Raw genomic sequence first — 23,564 nt, forward strand, 5'->3', positions numbered from 1 at the left:
GGCAGGCCTCGAGTGCAGCAGGCAATCATAGATGCAAACCCCCTGATCAGCATTCTCCCTCAAGAGAGGAATTAAAAAAAAATAGGATAGAGACCTTACTGCTCATATAAACTGTGTGTGTACCTTGTGCTTTGCATAAGGGAAGCAGCAAGTCAAAACTTTGCTCACCAGCAGAGGAAAAGCAGGTCACTGGAATACAGAATGTTAATCACTAACCAGGCAGACCAAGATAAAGTGGCTTGCTGGATGAGGGCTGGATGAGGAGTATAATTTCAGCTAAGCAACCAGCTGTTGCACATTAATGATAGGTAAATGGGCTTTCAGGGTGTGGGGAGAAATTTAAATAAACACCAGCTTCTGAAACTTGTCTGGCTCTTCCTTTTACACAAAAACACGGTTTAATAATAGAGTTTGGGTCAGGAGGATTTCAGTTTCGTGTGACTACAGGGATCCTGAGCCTTGGCTTGCTTTGTTGTGTTTCAAGTAGCAAAAGGCTGTCACATTTTTTTAAAAAATATCAATGAGAGAGACTTCCTCTCACTTTGTTATTTAACAGCAGCAAGAAGCCTGCGAGGAACTGGAGGAGCATTAAGATCTGTGCCCTTTGCCTGAGAGATTTCCAGTTTATAAGGTGCTGTAAGGTGAAAGAGCAAGTACAGGTGGCAAAGAAGGAAAGAGCAGAGCTGAAGGAGGAGGAGGATTATAATTAACACGATTAGACAGGAGCATATTTGGGTGATTCAGCTGAACCCTGCGTGGAGGTGATGCCGGGGAGCCCCTCGTCTCACCACAGTCTGAGGGCAGAGTTCCTGCTGGGTGTGCTTGGTGTGTCATGCTCAGAGGTGTCAGCATTTGGGTGTCATTTCCAGGTTCAGCACAGGCATGTGAGAGCACAGGACTGGCTTTGCTTATTTCCAGGCCTTTGACTCCCAATTAGCTGGGTGCTTTTTACACATCTCCCATTTGTCACTGGGTGGATACCTCAGACTGCTGTCAGTGTCATCTGAAGCTTTTCTTTTTTCCCCCTCCCTGCCTCCACGGCTGAGATTTCTCATCCATTCCCATTATTCTTATTACTCATAGCCTCTGTGTCCCACTGCTGAACATCACTTGGAAGAGCTGCCCTTTTTCCAGCTGCCTGGAAGCTTGGGGTTGGGTGGGGGGGGAGGAAAAGCCCTTTTTTCCACAGGCTCTTGCACCTAAATTCTTTTTGATGGGCCTTGAATTTCTCTGAGCAGGTGCCTCAGGACTGACAGCTGGCACAGTTTGCTGCAGGACCACAGCAGTGGCCAGGGAAAATATGCTGCAGATGGCAGGGGCAGCTTTTTCTGAGTGTGTGTGAGGCATTGAGAGAGGAATAAGAAGAGCTGTCAAAGTGGTACCGTGCCTAATGGTCCTTTTTCCCCAGAAGAAATTTCATACTGCCTTGTATATGCTGATTGTCCTTCAGTAAAACCAAAGTGCTCTTTCTTGTGTTGAAAAGAGTGCATGCTTTAAAGCTGGACAGGATCCATCCCATCAAGAGTATCTCTAGGAGTGGAATTTGGCAATAGTCCTGCTCCTATTCTCTAGTTGATGGGTGGCTGTCAGGCTGCATGAATAAATTTGGTGTCTGGAGGAAGTAATGGTGTATATAATCCCAGTGCTTTAGGAGCAGCACTTGACACTTTCTTATTTCTTTATAGAGCTTGATCTGCATACAAAATGTGTGGTGGATGTGGATGCAAACAAGGTTATTCTTCATCCTGTAAACACCAACCTCTCAAAAGGAGATGCCAGGTAAGATTTTTGAATTAGGGAGGTCAGGTTTCATAAATAAAATATGAGGCTAACAACTGGGAAATGGTGGCTTTGATAAAGGGCTTTCAGTTAAAAAAATTCTATACATCTTTTTTCTGCAATGTAATTACCATCACCTATTAAAAAAAAGGCTTATTTTACCATGCTGGGAAGATGCTTCCAAACCCTTGTGCTTACTGCATTGGCTTTCAGCCCCAAACAATGGGTTAGCAATTACTTGTTCCTTTTTTTTTTTCCCTCATATGCTATTATGGAACAGGAGATATTTAAATCTGCAAAATAATTTGAGTGGGACAAAGTCTGTCATTTTGGAATGAAATTAATTCTCACAGCTGTGTTCTACTGGGTTTGTGTTTATCTGTGTAACTCCAAGAGTGTCTTGACAGTGTGGTGTTGGATGCATCAAAAATACTTGGAAAGGTGGGTAGGGGCCAATTTATGGCAGAACTGGCATCAGTTTGTTAAATTATTGGGAAAGTGAGAAGTCCTCTAGTAATTGATAGGTTTGTGGTTGTCACCAGTTAGTTTATTGCTTGCTTGCAGGGGGAGGAGATGAAAAAATATATGCATGAACCAAAGTAACAGGGGTGCAGGAAGAGGCATAACCCATGACTGGACATGAAGGGTCAATCATGAGCTGCTCTGGAGAAAAAAAAAAAAAGGATATCTGTTACCCTTCAGGGTAACAGGAATGAGATTGATCCAGTTAAAACCCTAGAATTTTGTTTAAATGCAACATAGCTTTTTCATGTAAAACAGTTATGTCAGTGCTCAATAGATTCTTTACCTAATCTCTGATTATTTCAATTTCTTGGATCCAAGTGGTAATAAATGGAAGAGTGAAGAGATCATCAGGTTTAATATGTACTTTTTATTGCCATCAGCTGAAAAGACTTACTCTAGGCAGTGGGGCTGGAGCTGTAAGAAGATATTTAAGATCAAACAGGCTGTGTGTGGTGTTTTGTTTTTGTTTGTATCAATATCTGCCTCCTCCAGAAGCACATACATTGTTCAGCTGCCAAATACCTGTGTTTATTTGAGCCTTTAGAACCCCTAAAAATGGCAGGAAATTAAGATTCTCAGGAACCTGTTCAGTCAGAGCTGGATTAAGAATGTTTTTCACGCTGTCCCTAAAACATGGCAACCAATCAAACGCTGCAGAGTTTGTCCTCCCTGGTACATGTTGTTTTGTTTTTTTTAAAAAAAAAAAGCTCATGTTGCAGCCAGGAGAAAATACAGAATGCAAATCATGCCCCCTGGCAAGGCAGGAATCGCTTGGCAATTGCATTGACATCCCAGAGAAGATGGTGAAGCCTTGTGTGAGAAACCAGAGTGCCAGAGCAAAGAATGCTTCATTTGCATTTCCACAAATAACCCATTGCTAAGCTGGGCAGGATGCACAGCAGATTTATAGGGGGTGATTTAAAAAGGAGAGGGAAAAGTGGAGGCCCAGGAACTGGACTGAAGATTTGCCTTCCAAGAGTGAGACAGCAGATCTCGAAAACAGAGCTGGAAGGGTGAGGACTTGGAGCAGGATTCTACCCAGACTGTAATACCCTTGAGAGAGGCTGCTTCTAAATTTTCCTGGCTTCTGCAGCTCTGTCAGAGGAATCTTAAATACCAGCTCAGAGAAAAGGTTAGTTTTAGTTACAGTTTGTCTACATTTTGGGATTAATTTATACTCAGGTTCTGCTTCTGTTTCCAAATCGACCATCAACAACTTTGCCTTGTGCTATAAAATAATTCATTTTGATTTCAGACTTGTTTAGTGTCCAAAGGGAGCTGAAAGAATTCCAGCAAACCTAGAGTGCTGGTTCTTAAATAAAGGCAAAAATAATATTGTAAACACACTTTTTTACCTTCTTGCAAAGGAAGGGAAGTCTGAAAACCTGAAGACCACTGCTGCATTTCATCTTGCTAAGATGTCAGGGTCAATTTAGAACTGGGAGATGAATTTTAGGAAAAGAAATCTGTGCTGTCACATCCCTACTTCTCATGAGTCAGCTCTGCTCTGGCAGGGAGTGACATTTACAAAAACAACCAATGACTTTTGGAAAAAGCCATGTTTTCCCCACTTCCTCTGTGGCAGAAACCAAGTCTGTGGGAGTTCTGTAGATGTAAATAAAGAGTTTAATGGGTCAGGCAGCCATCTCATGGTCATGCATGTTTGTCCTGTTTCCCCAAGGGAGTCCTTGGAGGCCAGAAAACTACTTAAAGTGTCTGTCTGCAAAAAAATAAAAGAAAGGACCCAAATTTCTGCCAAATTGAAATGGGAAATACCTGAAATTCTGTTTTCTGTTGTCTCAGAGTTAGAGAAGAAACAGGCCTTGGAGTTCCCAGGGGATACAGCCACCTCTCCTCCTGATTCCCATGGGACCTGGGAATGGATATGTACAGAAAAAGTCAGTTAAATTGGATATTTTGACAGGTACCCAGCTTGAGGTGTGTGGGGTCTGACTTTCAGAGATAGGGAATTGTGTGGATGTAGTTGCCACTGAAACATTTTCAGGTCTTGAGGGGGAAAAAAAAAATCCAAGTCTCTGGCTGTTTCAAATTTTGCATTAAAAATTAAGGAGTGTTTTGATAATCCAGGTGATAACTGTTTGACTTCTCTTTCTTCTGCATCTAGAAACTGCATCTGTAATTTATACTGACTAGAGACTTGCACATACTAATAAATATGTGTAGAACAACTTGCTGTCAAATAAAACATTTGTGTAAATAAATACAATAAATATAAATACAATATAAATAAATAATAAATACATATAAATAAATATAAATACATAAATATAAATACAATAAATATAAATACAATAAAACATTGTATTTAGAACAAATAAAAAAGTCTTTTTTCAAGCAATTTCAGAAATCTCCCATTAGCAATTCCTCAACCACAAAATGACCTTTCTGGAGTCAGAGAGATGCAGTGGTTTTTTTTTTTTTTTTTTTTTTTTTTGAGCAATCCTTAATAAGGGCACCATGCAGGTTTCAGTAATCTGATCACCTGCAAAAGATCAATGTGGAAAATCCACAGGATGACCTCCAAGCTGGGTAGGTTTTGTTACTAACCTTGGGCTAGTGGGGCATGGGTTTGAGTGTTAAAAAAAAATAAAATTAAACTCGGTGGAAATGATTTAGTTGCTTTCCCCAAAAAGGAAAATATAAAATAAAATAAAATAAAATAAAATAAAATAAAATAAAATAAAATAAAATAAAATAAAATATCTTTGCTGCAGAGCCTGGAGTGCTGCCACCGAATTCCCCAAATGACCTCTCTTGAACTGAAAATCTCCCTTCTCAAGGATGTGAGAACCTCCAGGGATTTGCTGTAAATGAAGGGTGTCACTAGCAGGACTTGTCGACTGTTTTGTTTGTAGCTGTCTGCTCTCTCCCTCCCTGTTGCAAAGGTCAAGGCTGAAGTTTCTTTATCAAGTGGGGTTTACTGCAGAGATTACTCACAGCATTACTACTTGGTGGCTAAAGCTTGAAAGAGGGTGTGACCTCTATTGAAGTAAGTAGGTAAGTCCCAGGCAACAATTGGAATGTTTAAAGGAGTTAAATTATTTGGAAAACCTCCAAATAGACTCTTAATTACTCTAGGTTCATCTATAGCCCTTTTATTATTTTTTTTTTTTTCCTTTACTATCAATTTGTGCTGTCATTTTCCATTTCCCAAACAAGACCTATTAAAAAGGCTTAAGTAATTTTTTGGACAGGTCAGACAAAGGAGTTTTTTTTTTTATGTGCTGCAGACAGAAATCTTAATTGCTGTGTAACTGATACAAGCTCAGAAATCAGTTGTCTATTGGCACAGGCATGTGGAGGAGCCATGATATTTGTAAAACAATTTATTAAACCTGCTAAACAAAACTCATTTGAGCCTTTTTACTAAGAGAATATGCTTTAAAATTAAAGGAGTGCTGCCTTCAGGACTGCTGCCTTCAGGAGCACCCTGTGCTGGGTTAGGAACTGGCTGGAGGGCCGGGCCCAGAGAGTGGTGCTGAACGGGGCTGCATCAAAATGGCGGCTGTGGTGTCCCCCAGGGATCAGTGTTGGGCCCAGTGCTGTTCAATATCTTCATTGATGATTTAGATGAGGGGATTGAGTCCATCATCAGCAAATTTGCAGATGACACTAAGCTGGGGGGAGTGTGGATCAGCTGGAAGGCAGGAGGGCTCTGCAGAGGGACCTGGAGAGACTGGAGAGTTGGGATGATCCCAACAGGATGAGGTTCAACATTCCAAGTGCCGGGTCCTGCACTTTGGCCACAACAACCCCATGGGGAGCTCCAGGCTGGGCACAGAGTGGCAGAAAGGGACCTGGGAGTCTGGATTGCCAGGAAGCTGAAGAGGAGCCAGCAGTGTGCCCAGGTGGCCAAGAAGGCCAATGGCATCCTGGGCTGTGTCAGGAACAGCATGGCCGGCAGGTCCAGGGAAGGGATTCTGCCCCTGTGCTCAGCCCTGGGGAGGCCACAGCTTGAGTCCTGTGTCCAGTTCTGGGCCCCTCAGGAAGTTCAGGCAGGAGCTTGAGGTGCTGGAGCAGGTCCAGAGAAGAGCAAGGAGGCTGTGAAGGGATCCAGCACAAGTCCTGTGAGGAAGGGCTGAGGGAGCTGGGGGTGTTGAGGCTGGAGAAGAGGAGGCTCAGGGGAGACCTCATCACTCTCTCCAACTCCCTGAAAGGAGGTTGGAGCCAGGGGGGGGTTGGGCTCTTTTCCCAGGCAACTCTCAGCAAGACAAGAGGGCAGGGTCTCAAGTTGTGCCAGGGGAGGTTTAGGTTGGAGATGAGAAAGAATTTCTTTCTGGAGAGGGTGATCAGGCATTGGAATGGGCTGCCCAGGGAAGTAGTGGATTCTCCGTGTCTGGAGATCTTTCCAAAGAGCCTGGATGTGGCACTGAGTGCCATGGGCTGGGAACCACGGGGGGAGTGGATCAAGGGTTGGACTCAATGATCTCTGAGGTCCCTTCCAACCCAGCCAATTCTATGATTCTCTTTTGTATTTTCATTTTCAGTTGTGTTGTAGAGATGCTTTCCCTCTGGTTTTGCAGAACAGAGATTCCAAAGTCTGGCACAGGGTAAAAATTATTCCAAGGAATGAATGCAGATAACTGAAGCTGACAAGTGTGTTAAACCAGGCTTGGTTTTTCCTTTTGTGATATCCTTACATATATATCTTTTAATATCTTTTTTGAAATATCTTTTTTTAATACATTTTTTTTGTAATACCTTTTTTTTTCCTATTGTAATATCTTTATAATTAGTGCTTTGGAAGACAACTCAATAATTCAGTAACTTTATAAATATTTTCTGCAAGTAGTTTGCTTTTAAGGTATCTATACCTGGGTTTAAACCTGTTTATTTTTGTATTATCACAGTGGTTTTGCTTATGAAGTCATCAGCCTCAAACTTAGTCTGATTGTTTTCTAAGTGGTTCTGCAGACTGCAGAGTGATTTACTTTGAGGATTTTTGTAGCCTTGCACCTTCTGAGATTGATGTTTTTAGTTTTGATGAACTGGATGAAGCCCAAGTGTATGTTACTTATAAAGGAATAGATTTGTAAGATTCTTTTAACATTTCAATTCTCATTTTCTTTCTGATGCAGTTCTGTAGGTAAATGGTGCTCACTTTGTCATAGCTACTAAGAATAATACTTTGAAAGAGAGATTTCTTCTAGAATGAATCTAAAGATTTTTGGGAGAATAGAATGAATACTCACAGAATTTAGTGAAAAAGAATTTATATAAAAGGACCTACTTATGCAGTAAGGGGGTAATAAATTGCTGATTTCAGATGAATGATGGACTTGAGGCAGTGGTTGGGTTGAAATAAACAGCCCAGTGTGTTAAAATTTTCTATGGTTTGTCTTCAGACTGAAGATATTTTTTCTTCTTATAAAGGTGAAGAACTTTGAAATCCTTTTGAAGAAGGAATGAAGGTTATGTAGGACCAAGCCAGAATGCTGTCAAAGATGTAGCTTTTGAAAAAACAGCACCAGAAAACCATTAACAGAGTCTCTGAGCTTTGTTAGTTCACTCCTTTTGAAGGGTTACATGTGAAGTGTTTTGTGGGGGTGAACACATGCAGCTTTTAAGTTAAAAAAATAAATAAATTCAAAGAAGTGGAAAGGCTACTGTTACAACACTGCTGCTGTCATCCTGGGATTTCAACATATTGAGCCAAAATTTTTATGTTCTACTTTAACAGGAAAGCTTACAAAATGCCTGGATACATGTTAAGAGGTAAAGCACCCAGAGCTTTTGCCAAGATTTTAAATTGGAGAAGAAATGTGAGGCACAAGTTGTGTCCCATGAGGGCAGTGGAACAATGGCACAGGGTACCCAGGGAGGGGGTTGAGGCCTCATCCCTGGAGATGTTCAAGGTGAGGCTTGAGGAGGCTCTGAGCACCCTGATCTGGGTGAGGGTGTCCCTGATACTGCAGGGGGTTGGACTGGGTGAGCTTTAGAGCTCCCTTCCAACCCAAATTATTCAGAAAGTGTATTTAGAACAAAATAAGAATCTGTCAGAGTCCATTTTCACCTAATTGCTCAGTTACCAGAAAATAGAACACAGCATTTGTGCAAGTCCACCCCAGCTCCTACCTGCTCCCAGCCAGAAATGTGATGATGGAGGCAGCAGAGAGGCAGGGGAAGCTCTTGCTTTTTCCACAGCCTTCTCATTTATACAGTATTTGGTGTGCACACAGCTGGCTTTCCTCTGCCTGGGATCTGTGTTTGACTCTTCATGTGACTCCAGAGCTTTCCTTAAGGTTGGCTGAAAGCTGGAAATAAGTCACAGCTCACCAGCTCTTGCTCTGTGGAGTGTCAGAGATTTTGTGCTCTCTTGATCAAGTTGGAAAATGCTCATCTTTAGTGTAGTTGGCTCCATGGGAAATGCCTGAATGGTGAGGGGATTGAACTTCCACAGACATTAATTTCTTTTGCACAAAAATATAAATGGGCAATGACTGGGGAATATGTACATTAACCATTATTTATAAATTAGCCAGCTCTTTGTGGAATGAAGAAGCAGATAAAATACTTGTGCAGTTCACTAAAATCTGTGATGTATGTGGAATGGAAGGCAGAAATCCCACTTAAAGGAAGCTGAAAATATCATGATCCTGTTTATTAGGTTATAGCACCTTACAGTTTCTGCACAAAGAATTGATTCTCCTCATCTCTTCCAGAGCAGTTGAGATGCCTGGAGAAGAAATGCTGATGGGATTCTATAGGTGTTCTTGTAGGTGTGTATCAATATGAACTGGAACAGCTGACTGGTAGGAGTAACCCCCAAAGCTTTGGCTTCTAACACTGACATCTGATAGCAGGAGCACTTTAGGGGTGCACACTTCACTTTTTCTGCCTTAGGGTGGAATGTGCATAATCAGCACCTGAGGAAGATGTCAGAAGGCAAGGCTGTGTAGGGAATCATAGAATCATAGAGTGGGCTGGGTTGCAAGGGACCTCAGAGATCATCAAGTCCAGCCCTTGATCCACTCCCCCCGTGGTTCCCAGCCCATGGCACTCAGTGCCACATCCAGGCTCTTTGGAAAGATCTCCAGACACGGAGAATCCACTACTTCCCTGGGCAGCCCATTCCAATGCCTGATCACCCTCTCCAGAAAGAAATTCTTTCTCATCTCCAACCTAAACCTCCCCTGGCACAACTTGAGACCCTGCCCTCTTGTCTTGCTGAGAGTTGCCTGGGAAAAGAGCCCAACCCCCCCCTGGCTCCAACCTCCTTTCAGGGAGTTGGAGAGAGTGATGAGGTCTCCCCTGAGCCTCCTCTTCTCCAGCCTCAACACCCCCAGCTCCCTCAGCCCTTCCTCACAGCAATTCTGCTGGATCCCTTCACAGCCTCCTTGCTCTTCTCTGGACCTGCTCCAGCACCTCAATCTCCTTCCTGAGCTGAGGGGCCCAGAACTGGACACAGGACTCAAGCTGTGGCCTCCCCAGGGCTGAGCACAGGGGCAGGATCACTTCCTTGGACCTGCTGGCCACACTGTTCCTGATATAGGCCAGGATGCCATTGACCTGCTTGGCCACCTGGGCAAATCCCTCTGCAGAACTCCTTGCCCCAAGAGGAGAGTGAGAGGGCAACTCTGGTATGTAGTCCTGGGGAAAATGGACACATTTTATGGAAACTACACCAGGATCCTGCCTGATATTTATGGGGTAAGAACCACTTGAAGAGCTGTCTCATTTTAGGTGGTGTTCTATGCGTGTGTTCCCAGTTCTTGGGAGCATCAGCTGTGGGACACAGCCAGAAATGGAGCTTGGGGCACCATTTGCATGAGGGGGTTTGACTGCAGAGCAATGTATAGGAAGAAATATTATTGTCTTTGAGGCTGAGTTGAAATGAAGTGCATTGCCTGAGCTGTTGCTTTTCTGCATCTTTCCTGGCTTTATATTGATTCCAGCTGAGTTCAACTGCTTGGGATGGGAACAGTGGGACTGGGATGTGAGTGCATGGAAACAACACTCACCTGACTCTGTTACCTCCATACCCTCAAGAGGGACTTTGGGTAAGGGTCCATACTGATGTGTAAAACTCTAACTGAGAGCAAAATTTCTAAATTAGATATCTGTCAGTTCAGCTTTGTCTTCCTAGGGAACAGATTTATGCAACGTTTCAACAGTGCAGAAATGTTCCAGGAAGTTGTGGGGGGAGGGAGAGAGCATTGGTATTCCCGAGACTGATAGCTGACATCCAGAAGAAAAAAAGGAAGCCTTGCCTGCCTCTTCGTGCACACTGGTGTTTTGTGGCTTGAAACAGCTCATGGGAAATTCATGTCTGCAAAAACAGAGCTATGAGATTTTTCTTCTATTGCTGATTTTGCTGGCACAGCTCTGTTGCATCTCTGTGTACAACTCTTGCTCCACGCGTGACCTTCTTCCCTAAAATGATGTTTCTGATAAGCTCCCTGGAGTATGTGTTCCTGCTTTGTGTTGCAAAGGGGGGTGGTGGGCAGAATAAGCCTCCCCTAAACCAGAAAGTGAAGAAAACTGAAGGAAATGATGGTAAAGCTATTGACTTTTCAGCCTGTTCTCAGGGTTTGTTTTGTAGGCAGTCACATTACACCCAGATTATGGAGCACACTCCATCCATGTGCATTAAAGTTGGGCTGCATCCAGCTGCCAGTCGTCTGTGTTGGACTGAGAAATCTCTTTTGACAACCATGTCCTGGGCTGCAGCAAAAGAAGCACAGGCAGCAGGTTAAGGGAGGGGATTCTCCCCCTCTGCTCTGCTCTGACCCCACCTGGAGTTGTGTGTCCAGTTCTGGAGTCCCCAACATCAGAAGGACACAGAGCTCCTGGAAGGTGTCCAGAGCAGAGCCACTCAAATGCTCAGAGGGCTGAGCACCTCCCTGGGAAGCCAGGCTGAGGGATTGGGGTTGTTCAGCCTGGAGAAGAGGAGGCTCCCAGGTGAGCTCAGAGCAACCTTCCAATATCTGAAGGGGCTTCAAGAAAGCTGGGGGAGAGCTTTGGACATGAGGGTGTAGGGAGAGGACAAGGGGAATGGGTTAAAACTGGAAGAGGGGAGATTGAGGTTGGACATGAGGAAGAAATTCTTTAGTGTGAGGATGATGAGACACTGGTACAGGTTGCCCAAGGAAGCTGGAGGGATGGGATAGGGGGAGATAACTTCAAGCTGAAATAGGGGAGATTTGGATGAGATGTTGGGAAGAAACTCATTACTCTAAAGGTGCAGAGCCCCTGGTTGCCCAGGTTTCCCAAGGAAGCTGTGGCTGCCCCATCCCTGGCAGTGTCTCAGCCCAGGTTGGATGGGGCTTGGAGCACCCTGGGCTGGGGGAGGTGTCCCTGACCATGCAGGGGGTTGGAACTGGATGAGCTTTAAGGTCCCTTCCAACCCAAACCTTTCTATTCTGTGATTCTATGAAAGAATTTTTGCAGTGCTTCAAAATAATTTTCTTTCTTAGAAGTTTGAAGGTCACCTCTTTACCCTGGAAGGGTCTTAAATCAGAGAGGAGCTGGCACAGACAAAGGATGAGGGCAATGTCTTGAGGGCAGCAGGGATTGCACACAAGGTTCTGTTCCTGTTCACCTCCTGAGTCTTTGGTTGCAGAAGTGAGGGGTTGTATTGCACAAGAAGGTGAACACTTGCCATAGAAAACACTTCTCTTGTGTAAAATTGAGAAGCAGGAGTTCTGCCAGGAGGGAAGGGGTTTGCTGCTCTTCAAGCTGTGCTGATGAGGAAGAGGATTTGTTGGAACTCGTGCTTTGACTGGAGTAGAAATGGAAATGTGAGATAGAACCAACCCCCCGGGTTCTTGCAATTGACAAAAAAGTTGAAGTTTGAATTTTGCTTGTGTGTGCTTAAGAAAGATCTGTGTCCTATTTTGTTTTGCTTAAGACAACGAGTGAGACTGTGTTAAGGTGTTTGTTTTTTTTTTTATAGACAGTTCCCCCCCCATCAGTTGGGTCACACCTATTTATTTCTGCCCTTTTTCATGGCTAACACAGGCACAGCAAATCAGAATTATCTGGTATTTATCTGTCCATAGTGGAAATGTAAACTACTGACAGGGACTGTATCAGTTTGGAAGGAGAACTGGGCAGCTACACCACCACTGAGCATAAGGTTTGGCTTCTTTATATTCCTTAGCTGAACACAAACAACTTTCTTTAATCTTTCTCATCTGACCAAGTCAGTTTATGTATAGATTATATAGATTATACTGTGTGTATAGATTAATTTGGTTCACATGTCATGTGGTCTGAGGTATAACCTTAAGTTTCATGGATGCCTAAACCCTGGTGCTTTTTCTTCTTGCATCTCAGTACATTTATAAAGAACCTGCAATCTTATTTCTTCACTGATTTGAAGGCTTTTAATAAACTGTGTAATCCAGCTGCAGGTTCTGGCCAGCCCTCCAAGTGTTGACCTGCTTGGAAGTGTTTGGAAGGTATCAAGCAGCCAGTCCTTTGTGCAAACTTCTCTGGAGCTGGCAGAGGTTTCTGATTGTGAGTTATTCATGAACTGGACTTTTGCTGCAATTGGAAAGTAATTTCTAGTCCCTTCCCACTGCAAAGTGGCATCAGCAGTGAGGGACAGTTCTCAGAGTTTAATAAAAATAAAGACATTTTAAAGAGCACTCAGTGTGTTAAATGGACATGTGAAATATCTGAGTGGAATTTATCTTTTATTTAAATCTTTACAGCAGTTTTGAGAGGCCTGCCAAGAGTTTTGTTCTTAAAGTTAGCCTGTGTATGAAGCTTACAATTTTAGGCTATATTAAGTTTCAAGGAGACTGTGATGTGTTAATTGTTTTCTTGCTAAATCCACAAGGTAAAACGGGAGGATCCATTTGCTTTAAGGCAAGTGGGTTGGGATTTGGCTCAGTGTCAAACCTTCTGGACTTCAGTTTCAGTGGAATTTAGGGTTTGACCCAGTGCTTTCCAGTAGAGCTCAATTTGTTTTTTTTGACCTGGCTGCAATGGAGGTTTCTGTCTCAAGGAAATCATTTAAAAGCCCAAAACATTTGATTCTAGTAATTCTTTGAAACTGTAGAAGTCAAAATTTTAATGGATGCAAATAAGGAGCTGACACCTCACAAATTGCCCTGTGCTATTCTGAAACACTGGATAGGTAAAGGCAGCTGAGCTTGAAGTCTGAAGTATGTTTCCTTTTGTAGATCTAATACATTAAGAGAAGTCTTAAAAGCTTTGAAATGGATCTCCTGCTAAACCAAATCAAATCAAGAAAAGTGGGGGACTGACCTGGTGGCTGCAAACTGTTGGAATAAGTGAATAAGGATCTGAAGATCCACCCTTGGTATTCTGAGTAAATGCTGCAGCTCTGAGTGCTTATGTGGATTATTCCATCTTAATTTTTCATCCCTTAAATAATAATGCCTTCATGAGGTAAGACTATAAAATGGATTAGTGGTCAGAATGATGTTGAATAATGCTGCTGCAGGCTGAAGGATTATTTCAGTGGCTGGAGCTGCTGGGTGCTGTGGAAGGTGATGGGTGCAACTCAGGGCAGCTTTGAAAACCTCAGAGTTGGGAGGTACTTGGAGTGTCAGGAAATACCCAGCACCTTCAGGGAGATTTCATGCCTGTGGAGGAGATTCATATCCATTTTAAGAATAGAACTTTAAAAAAAAAATGTATGAAATGGATATAAAATGAACCTGTAAAACTTCTTAGCTGCCTTAAACTATTGCTATGCCTCCCAATTTTGTTTTGGGGCTATTTAGATTGACCTCCAAAATCTTGATCAGAGATTAATCATAGAATCACAGAATTGGCTGGGTTGGAAGGGACCTCAGAGATCATCAAGTCCAACCCTTGATCCACTCCCCCCGTGGTTCCCAGCCCATGGCACTCAGTGCCACATCCAGGCTCTTTGGAAATATCTCCAGACACGGAGAATCCACTACTTCCCTGGGCAGCCCATTCCAATGCCTGATCACCCTCTCCAGAAAGAAATTCTTTTGAATCTCCAACCTAAACCTCCCCTGGCACAACTTGAGACCCTGCCCTCTTGTCTTGCTGAGAGTTGCCTGGGAAAAGAGCCCAACCCCCCCCTGGCTCCAACCTCCTTTCAGGGAGTTGGAGAGAGTGATGAGGTCTCCCCTGAGCCTCCTCTTCTCCAGCCTCAACACCCCCAGCTCCCTCAGCCTCTCCTCATAGGATCTGTGCTCGAGTCCCTTCACAGCCTCCTTGCTCTTCTCTGGACCTGCTCCAGCACCTCAATCTCCTTCCTGAGCTGAGGGGCCCAGAACTGGACACAGGACTCAAGCTGTGGCCTCCCCAGGGCTGAGCACAGGGGCAGAATCCCTTCCCTGGACCTGCTGGCCACGCTGTTCCTGACACAGCCCAGGATGCCATTGGCCTTCTTGGCCACCTGGGCACACTGCTGGCTCCTCTTCAGCTTCCTGGCAATCCAGACTCCCAGCTCCCTTTCTGCCACTCTGTGCCCAGCCTGGAGCTCCCCATGGGGTTGTTGTGGCCAAAGTGCAGGACCCAGCACTTGGCCTTGTTGAACCTTATCCCATTGGAATCATCCCAACTCTCACTATGTGACCCGAAAGACACATCAGAGAGTATTCCTTGTCATCCAACATGACTGGTTAGTGATACCCAGAATAACTTTGTGCTCAACAATCCTAATAATGCTCTTTTATGCAGCTGTTTCAGGTTGCCTGGATGTATCCCTCAAGCTTATTTGAAATAAACTAATCTGAATGTTCAGAGTGGCTTTGATGCTCTCCTGAGAAGGTGGTGAAGTGCCTGATGTTGTTATCAGTAGTTGTAACACGTGTTCTTTTTTGGTCAGCTAGAATTCAGAGGTAGATAATACCACAAATAATCTGCTGAACTCCTTAGGGTTTGCAAAATGGAATGTAAAAGCTGTCAGGTTTTGTTTCCTAAATTATTTATGGGTTTGTAATGAAAAGTGAGGAAAGGAAGAAACCAGGTTCCTCTTAGTGTCTTGGATTTTTTTATGTGAGTTTTTGGAATTATTTCTGTGCATCAGTTTGAGGTGAACTGGTCCTTTTTTTTTTTATTGTGGTGGCTAATTTTAGAATTAGGAGTTGAGAAGATGACACTGCTGCACGTGATGCTCCATTACATCTAAGGGGATTAGCCTGATTCTGCCACCATCTTAAAGCTCTGTAAAGTCAGAAATAAAACCACAGAACGCAGAGGAATTTGTTTCTTTCCATCTTTGCTTTCAACCTCTTACAGTAAGAAGGGGAAATTGCATTTTTGGAGCACCTCAGACTTTCCTTTAGTACTTGCTACTTTAGGTATTTTAGTTTCATAGATGGAAAGCAGATAAAGGATTGGGTGGGTTGTGGTTTGTTTTTTTTCCTCTTTCTCCTATGAGGAGCAATCAACATCTTCTAGGTATTTTGTTGGGTTTTTGTTGGTTTTTTTTTTCCATGAGCTAGGTCTGCAGGAATGCAGCATCTGCTGCTCTTGCATGGGCAGCACCCTTCCCTCAGGGCTGGAATGTGTCCTTCCTGGAAAGAAGCTATGGAAGGATGAGTGTTCATCTTCTTCTTCTGAAGGGCACACAAAATCTGTTGTCATTTTTGCAGTTTTAGAGGTACCAAACTATGGTGACCTGCTTGTAAGTGACATGAAAATAACTTGTGCCTTGGTCCATTCTTTCAGGATGGAACCGGGTAAAATCTGGTCATATAAACTTCAGCTTCCTCTGTGCTGAGTCTTGGGTTCAGTGCTCTGAGAAAATGGGAAATAAAGCAAAATAATGTTTTAATTAGTGCTTTAAAGTTCATGGCAGCTTTGATAAGGGGAAAACATCTGGACCTAACCTAGGTGTTCCCTCCTTTGTGGAGAGAAGTCATCAGGATAAGCAGTGATTTTTTTTTTTTTTTTTTTTTTTTAATTTTTTGCTAAATGAGTGTAAAGAAGGAAGGCTGAACTTAAAGATATCTGAGGAGAAGAAGGGTGAGTGTCTGGTAAGAGCAGTGGCTGCCTTGGAGGATTTCAGTTTTGTCTCAGCTCTACCCTACACTTACTTCTCTATGGCACAGTTGCTTCAGGCTCTGCTTCCCTTTCCACCCTTTCAAATAAATAAATCCAGCATTTTTTCCATTTTTTTCCTTTGTTTATTTTCTACTGCAGAAAGGGTTTTACTGTTCAGAGAGGGTGGTGTTTGGTTTGGTTGTTGCTGTTTTCTTAGGATTTTTATTTTTTTTTTTTGATTTCTTAGGATTTTCTTAGGATTTTTATATTTTTTTTTGTGCTTGGGTTTTGAGTTGTTACTTAAGCAGGAAGCTTCCTGTGCTGATGTATAATTAATTAAGTCACAAAGCTCAATGGGACCAGAACTCAAGGCCTCTGCATTGTGGTAGTGATGTAAAAAACACCCTACATCTTTATTTATATTGTCTGACATTCTTAGGGCAATCCTCTTACTTTCATTTTTAGCCTCCTGGAAAGCACAATACCATTTTCTTCCTTTTTCCTCAGGGTTTGTAGACTTCTGCCAGAGTTTTGTTCTGTTCTTCAGCACTTCCAGCTCTATAGTGCTGATCAGAGAAATGAAATGAAGAACCATGGTGTCCACCCAGCTTTTATCTGAGTAGCATTTCCAGCTCTTTGCATGTTTTTAAAGCATTATTTGCATATATTTATGAGCTGAACGCTTGGTAACAGATATAAACACTTATAAAATGTCACCTAATATGTCTAACTGATAAAAAGTGACATTATCTATTGTTTTATTTTTCTGTTCAGACTTTCCCTGCTATGAAGGCTCTCTCCTGAGCTCTTTGACTGCTCAGTTACCAGCCAGCCTTCATCTGATTGCCCATATAGTTCTGTTTTCTCCCTAAAAATGCAGCTAGAGGTAGAATCATAGAATTTTCAGGGTTGGAAATTAAGACCATCCAGTTCCAACCCCCTTACATGGGCAGGGACACCTCCCACCAGATCCAGCCTGGCCCTAAAAACTTCCAGGGATGGATGGGGCTTCCACCACCTCCCTGGGCAACCTGTGCCAGGGTCTCACCACCCTCATAGGGAAGAACTTCTTCCTAACAACTAATCTAAATTTTCCTCCCTCTAGTTTGAATCCATTCCCCCATGTCCTATCACTCCCTGAGATCCTAGAGAGTCTCTCCCCAGATTTCTTGTGTCCCCTTTGAAGGGTTTTGAAGTTCCCAATGAGGTCTCCTTGGAGCCTTTTCTTTTCCAGACTGAATAACCCCAACTCTCTCAGTCTGTCCTCAGAATGACTTTGCAGAGTTTGCAACCCTGGTAGCACAGGAAGGGAGAATTCCAGTGTGCTGAGAAAAAAAAAAAGAAATACCTCAGAGATGTGAAGGAAAAAAAGAAAAAAAAAAAAGACAAACATCACACACAAATTTTGTGGCAGAGAAGAGAAACCTAGGGATGGTTTGGGGAGGAAGCAATTAGCTGGTTACCTACCAAAACCACAGATGTACCAGCTGGGACTTAAAAGTCTCTGTACCACCTACAAGTATCTGCACTGCCCACAACAGTGAGTAAGCTACACAGTGACTTCATGCTCCAACCTCAGGTCCTTGCTTCACTCCAGCCTGTGCAGCAGCTCTGCAACCTTTCCACATGTAGTAATTACCTCTTCACCACTAAAATATCTTCTTTTGCTGCTGCTGGGGCTGTAATCAACCTGAAGGAAGAACACTGCTGAGTCCTTAACCCCATACAAGAATTACACCAGGGAGTCTGAGCACTACAGTACACTGAGTAATTTGGACACAGGTCCAGAAGCAGGCATGGGACAGTTCTCCATCACCCCCTCTGGTGACAAGTAAGAGATTTGTGGCTGTGTCCTGAGGTGTTCTGCTGATAGAGCTCCCTGGTACCATGTGCTGTATACCCTGACACAGCCTCTCACCCTGCTGAGCTATGTACACTGTGTATTCCAGCATTTCCATCTTTATTTTCCTGGTATTTTTCAGGTTGCTTGGGTGATGCTTTCCCAGGTAAGATGATGCCAGCAACCCCCTCCCAGGGGATATCACTGAGTTTTGCACATTTTGCTGTTTAGCTGAGAGGGGAGGTCAGCTACCTGTCTTCAGGATGGAGATCTGAGAAGGAATGAGGTCTTGGAATATTTTGGAACTTCTCTTGGAATTGTAGCAGGCTTACTCATGGCTTAGTAATGGATGTGGAAAGTCACAGACTGGTTGAGGCTGGAAGGGGACTCTGGAGGTCACCTGGCTCAAGCAGGGGCTCCTAGAGCTGGTTGCCCAGATGTGTCCAGATGTATTTTTAATACCTTGAGGAGTAATTTGTGTCCTTGAATAAAATCATGACTTGTTTGTATACTTTTGAGTATATTCAGAGTGGTAGAAATTGGAAAACACCTACCTGAGTGTGATGTGGTAATGAAGCTGGCAGTCCTCAGTATAAATACTGGCTGTCAGTGCATAATTAGAGCCATAATTAATATATCAGAAAGTGAGAGAGACATTTATTGTCAAGGCAGGAGTGATGTCAGCAGTTAATTGTAGCTTAATTTCTGGAAGATTACTGGTAAGGTACAAGCCCTTACCTTTCAGTAAGTTCCATGTAGCAGAACATCCATCTGGAAACAAAAAATGTTGAATGTTCATCTTGAATTTTTATTTTTTTATTTTTTTTAATGAAAGCTTAGTCAGTGCTTCATATTGCAATGGCTTTGGGTCCTATTCCAGGACTGGAATCCTTTGAGATTTGAATCCTTTTGAGCTGAATCCTTTTACCCAAGTGCTGGGTGTTTCTTCTGGTTTAGCAGTTGGCTGCTTTGGCTTGTGGAAAAACAAAGTTTGAGGCATGTGAAAAATTTCAGTGTAAAAAAAAACTCTAAAGAAAAGAAAAGCTTTAATTTGAGTATATTCTGTTAGACCCTGCAGGTTAGGTAGAAAGAGGATTAGTATTTAGGAGCTCATGGGTTCTGTTTGTGCCTGTGCCTTGAGACTGAATTTTGGGAGATATAATTCTGACAACTTCATTGGCACTACCAAGTTTTAAAACTGCTGCCAAGTTGCATAAAAGTCATTAATCCTTGTTTATTGTCAGGGCTAATGTTTAGAAAGGGCTTGATTCTTTAGGGGAAAGTATTGAAGTAACCCATCCTTGCAGAAAAGTGAAGTTAATTTTGATCCCAGAAGAAACTAACTTGACAACTGGGTCTGTCCTGGCATCTCCAGGCCAACCAGAAACTAATTGCAACAGAACTCTGGTTTTCTCCTGCTGTCTTCCCCATCTGTACAGTAGTTTCTAACATGTTAAAATGATTGAAATGGCCATAACTAAAATATCTTAGTTTTGCAAGCAGTGAGGGCACCAATTACCCCTTTGTGATCTGTTTGCCTTGGCAGAGCCTTCAGGAGGATCTGCTCCATGGTCTTGCCAGGCACAGAGCTGAGACTGAGTGGCCTGGAGTTCCCTGGGTCTTTTTTTTCTCCATTTTTGTAAATGGGGGTTCCAGGCAGCAGGAACTTCACCAGACTTCCATCACTTTTCAAATCTGATGGACACATTTAGCATTGCACCTTCATCCACTCAATCTTTTGGGAGCTGTGGGTGAATCCCATCAGATCCCCTGGCCTTGTTCACCTCCAGGTGGTCTGAAACCCAAGTCATAATGATAGCAGTACAGGAGATCATCTTTGGCCTCTTAAAAAGGAAATTTTTATTTTACTACTTGAATTCCAAGCTGCTGCAGCCTCTTCTGTGAGTCTCTTGCCATTGATACTTGGTAAGGAATCTTCTTCCTTGCAAAGAGAACAATCTATTCAAATCTATTCTCCTAGAAGCCTCCTTTGTAGCTTTTTTCTATTACTTAATGCTGAGTAGTGCAAGAAAGAAGCATAGCCATGGTGCATCTGAATTATGGAGGAGGGAGGATTTCGCCCCTGCCTCCAACCCTTCTGTTTATTTGAGTGGCAGATGGAAAGGGACCCCAAAAATGGTCTTGAAAACTCATTTTAGAGTGACCTTGTGCTGTTGACATGGTCTTGTCTTTGACCAGCAAGAGCATGGTGACCCAGACATGCTCTCACCACAAAGCAAACTTGTCTAAATGGGTAATTATCTGGTTTTCCATGTTCTGAAGAGATAAGAGGGCCTGTAGTCACTGCAAAGGATAAAGCAGCAGCCATGGGGTTTTCTGTACTTTTAATCCTCAGGCTTTTTGAGGAGGTGCCTCTTCTCTTCCCAGTCTTCTCCTTTCTCTTCCAGGTGATGTGCAAAGATGGGAAAGCAAACTGTAGGCTGGATCAGAGTGGATATACATTCCTTTCCACTGGATCTGTGCTTAAATCCAAGTTATTTGGACTTGCAAAGATCTGGGAATTGACAAATTGGGCACCACATGGTGGTAATTTTGGGGGTTTTTATACCACTTACCTTTTGTATCAATGATTTCAGAGTGACAGAAGTTTTTTGTGGTGAGCCCCAGGCATTAGTGTGGATTTCTGAGGATGCAGAGTGGATGCACTGGAGGTGTTGGTGATCAGTGAGTTCCTTTTCTCCCTCGAGTCACCTTTTTTTGTGCTATCCTGTATTAAATCTGAGCAGCACTTTTTCTACCCATGAGCAGGGGAAGTTCCAGAAGGCCATCCCCAACCCTGAACACCTCCTAGGAAGCCTCAGAAAAAAAACATCTCGGGTGAATCTCCCTTTTTGGAGGGCCTGATGTACCTGTGGCCACAGGTGCTGGGAATCTTCTCCTAATTTTTCCAATATCCCACAGAATTACTTCAGCAGTAACTTGGGATCAGAGGACAGAGGTGAGGACAGGACAGTTGGGCTGATTTTTCTCCCTGAAGTTCTAAAATAGCTGCAAGTCTTGGGAAGTTTTATTTTACCCCTCCTGGAGGGTTTCTCTTGCCATTTAACAGCTGAAACAATGCACCCACAGAGAACTTCTCAGTGACTTTGCTCCCACAGCAGTGAGATCCAGGCAGAGCAGGTTCCTTCCTGCACTCACTTCCCTGGCTCACATTTTTTGCTTTTAAAAGCAGCTTTGTTAAGAATCCCTTATTCACACCCTGCCCAGGAGTTTGCCAGTGTGTCTGAGCTCCCTGGCTTGTGCTGGGGAGAAAATTAGTCCTGCATGCTCAGAAAGTTGGCTTGGATTGGTTTTACCATGATTTTTTTTCCATATTTTTTTATAATTTCTTCTTCCTGGTAATTAAACGTAAGCCTTGCCCACAGACCCAGCAGTGTATATAATATATTTATCACATGAATCACTGCTTCAGAATAATTTGCTTTTTTTTTTTTTTCTCAGGTTTTTAATTAGCAAGGCTGGAGGCTCTGATAGAGAGAGAAACCTTATTTTTCATGGTCTAAGGCTGCTTCTGGCAGGGCAAGATTTCCTGCTGATAACTGCTGTGGTGTCAGCAAAAGAGAGAGAGGATGCTGGTTTAACCCTGCTCACTGAGACTGGGAATCCTAAAAGCTGGAAGGTGAAGAGGGGGCAGCTGTGTTGAGTAAAATACCAAGGATACTTTCTAGCAGTGGTGTTGATTAGTTCTGCTCTCTAATTCTACCGCAGCTTGGACAGGAGCACCCTGTGCTGGGTTAGGAACTGGCTGGAGGGCCGGGCCCAGAGAGTGGTGCTGAACGGGGCTGCATCAAAATGGCGGCTGTGGTGTCCCCCAGGGATCAGTGTTGGGCCCAGTGCTGTTCAATATCTTTATTGATGATTTAGATGAGGGGATTGAGTCCATCATCAGCAAATTTGCAGATGACACCAAGCTGGGGGGAGTGTGGATCAGCTGGAAGGCAGGAGGGCTCTGCAGAGGGACCTGGACAGACTGGAGAGTTGGGATGATCCCAACGGGATGAGGTTCAACACGGCCAAGTGCCGGGTCCTGCACTTTGGCCACAACAACCCCATGGGGAGCTCCAGGCTGGGCACAGAGTGGCAGAAAGGGACCTGGGAGTTTGGATTGCCAGGAAGCTGAACAGGAGCCAGCAGTGTGCCCAGGTGGCCAAGAAGGCCAATGGCATCCTGGGCTGTGTCAGGAACAGCGTGGCCAGCAGGTCCAGGGAAGGGATTCTGCCCCTGTGCTCAGCCCTGGGGAGGCCACAGCTTGAGTCCTGTGTCCAGTTCTGGGCCCCTCAGGAAGTTCAGGAAGGAGATTGAGGTGCTGGAGCAGGTCCAGAGAAGAGCAAGGAGGCTGTGAAGGGATCCAGCAGAATTGCTGTGAGGAAGGGCTGAGGGAGCTGGGGGTGTTGAGGCTGGAGAAGAGGAGGCTCAGGGGAGACCTCATCACTCTCTGCAACTCCCTGAAAGGAGGTTGGAGCCAGGGGGGGGTTGGGCTCTTTTCCCAGGCAACTCTCAGCAAGACAAGAGGGCAGGGTCTCAAGTTGTGCCAGGGGAGGTTTAGGTTGGATATTGGGAAGAATTTCTTTCTGGAGAGGGTGATCAGGCATTGGAATGGGCTGCCCAGGGAAGTAGTGGATTCTCCGTGTCTGGAGATATTTCAAAAGAGCCTGGATGTGGCACTCAGTGCCATGGGCTGGGAACTGCAGCAGTAGTGGATAAAGGGTTGGACTCGATGATCTCTGAGGTCCCTTCCAACCCAGCCAATTCTATGATTCTATGATTACCTTATCCCAGTTGTTTAGTGGCACTCCAGGTGTGTTCTGAGCCCACGGAGGTTTTGGCTGAGGGTGATTTTTGCTCTTAATTGGGGTTCCCTATTTAAGTGGAGTCTTAGTGGCACAGTTTCCTGGATAGAAACATGAAGCGCTGCTGTTTTCTGCTTAGCTGAAACTGTAAAATTAGAAGGGATTTTGGTTTCTGTCCTCTGGGATTTGAAAATGAAGGGTTTTTGGTTTCTTTTGCAGTAGTCATTCTGTAAAAGCTTTGTCTGTGCTTTAACAGACCCCCTCCTTGCTAAGGCTGCCTTCTTTCTGGGATTTTATTGGAATAATTCAGTAGAATATTTGTTCATATGATGTAAAACAGTCTCTGTCACATAGTTTTAGTGGTTTAGTTTTCAGCAAATGGCTTTAGCTGCTTATCCTTCCTTAATTCTTCTGATTTGCTTGTTGATGTGGAGAGCTTGTGGAAAGGTTTGGGAGGCACCTTAGCATAGGACTGAGTATAAAGTGGGATATTTTGTTTGTAAGATACCTGATGTCAGCAGGTATTTGTCCCATGCCTTAAATGACTTTGTTTTGCTGAAATACACCTTCTCACCAGAAGCTTTAGAGACAGAAGTACATGAAGCTGCCCCATGATAGAAAGTGCTGTGGTCATCCTGGGAACCTGT

General features: G+C 43.8%; 1 protein-coding gene across 4 annotated transcripts in view; it reads left to right on the forward strand.

Moving 5' to 3' along the window:
- The window catches only part of KIF13B (kinesin family member 13B), a 145,266-nt gene that overhangs the window by 11,408 nt on the left and 110,294 nt on the right, over positions 1–23,564 (forward strand). For all 4 annotated transcript variants that reach the window (XM_030446827.1, XM_030446829.1, XM_030446828.1 and 1 more), the window contains exon 2: positions 1,686–1,779. In XM_030446827.1, coding sequence (XP_030302687.1) covers positions 1,686–1,779 — 94 coding nt within the window. The remainder of the gene's footprint in view (positions 1–1,685; positions 1,780–23,564) is intronic.

The sequence above is a fragment of the Calypte anna genome, chromosome 3, assembly GCF_003957555.1.
Source record: "Calypte anna isolate BGI_N300 chromosome 3, bCalAnn1_v1.p, whole genome shotgun sequence".
Taxonomy (NCBI): domain Eukaryota; kingdom Metazoa; phylum Chordata; class Aves; order Apodiformes; family Trochilidae; genus Calypte; species Calypte anna.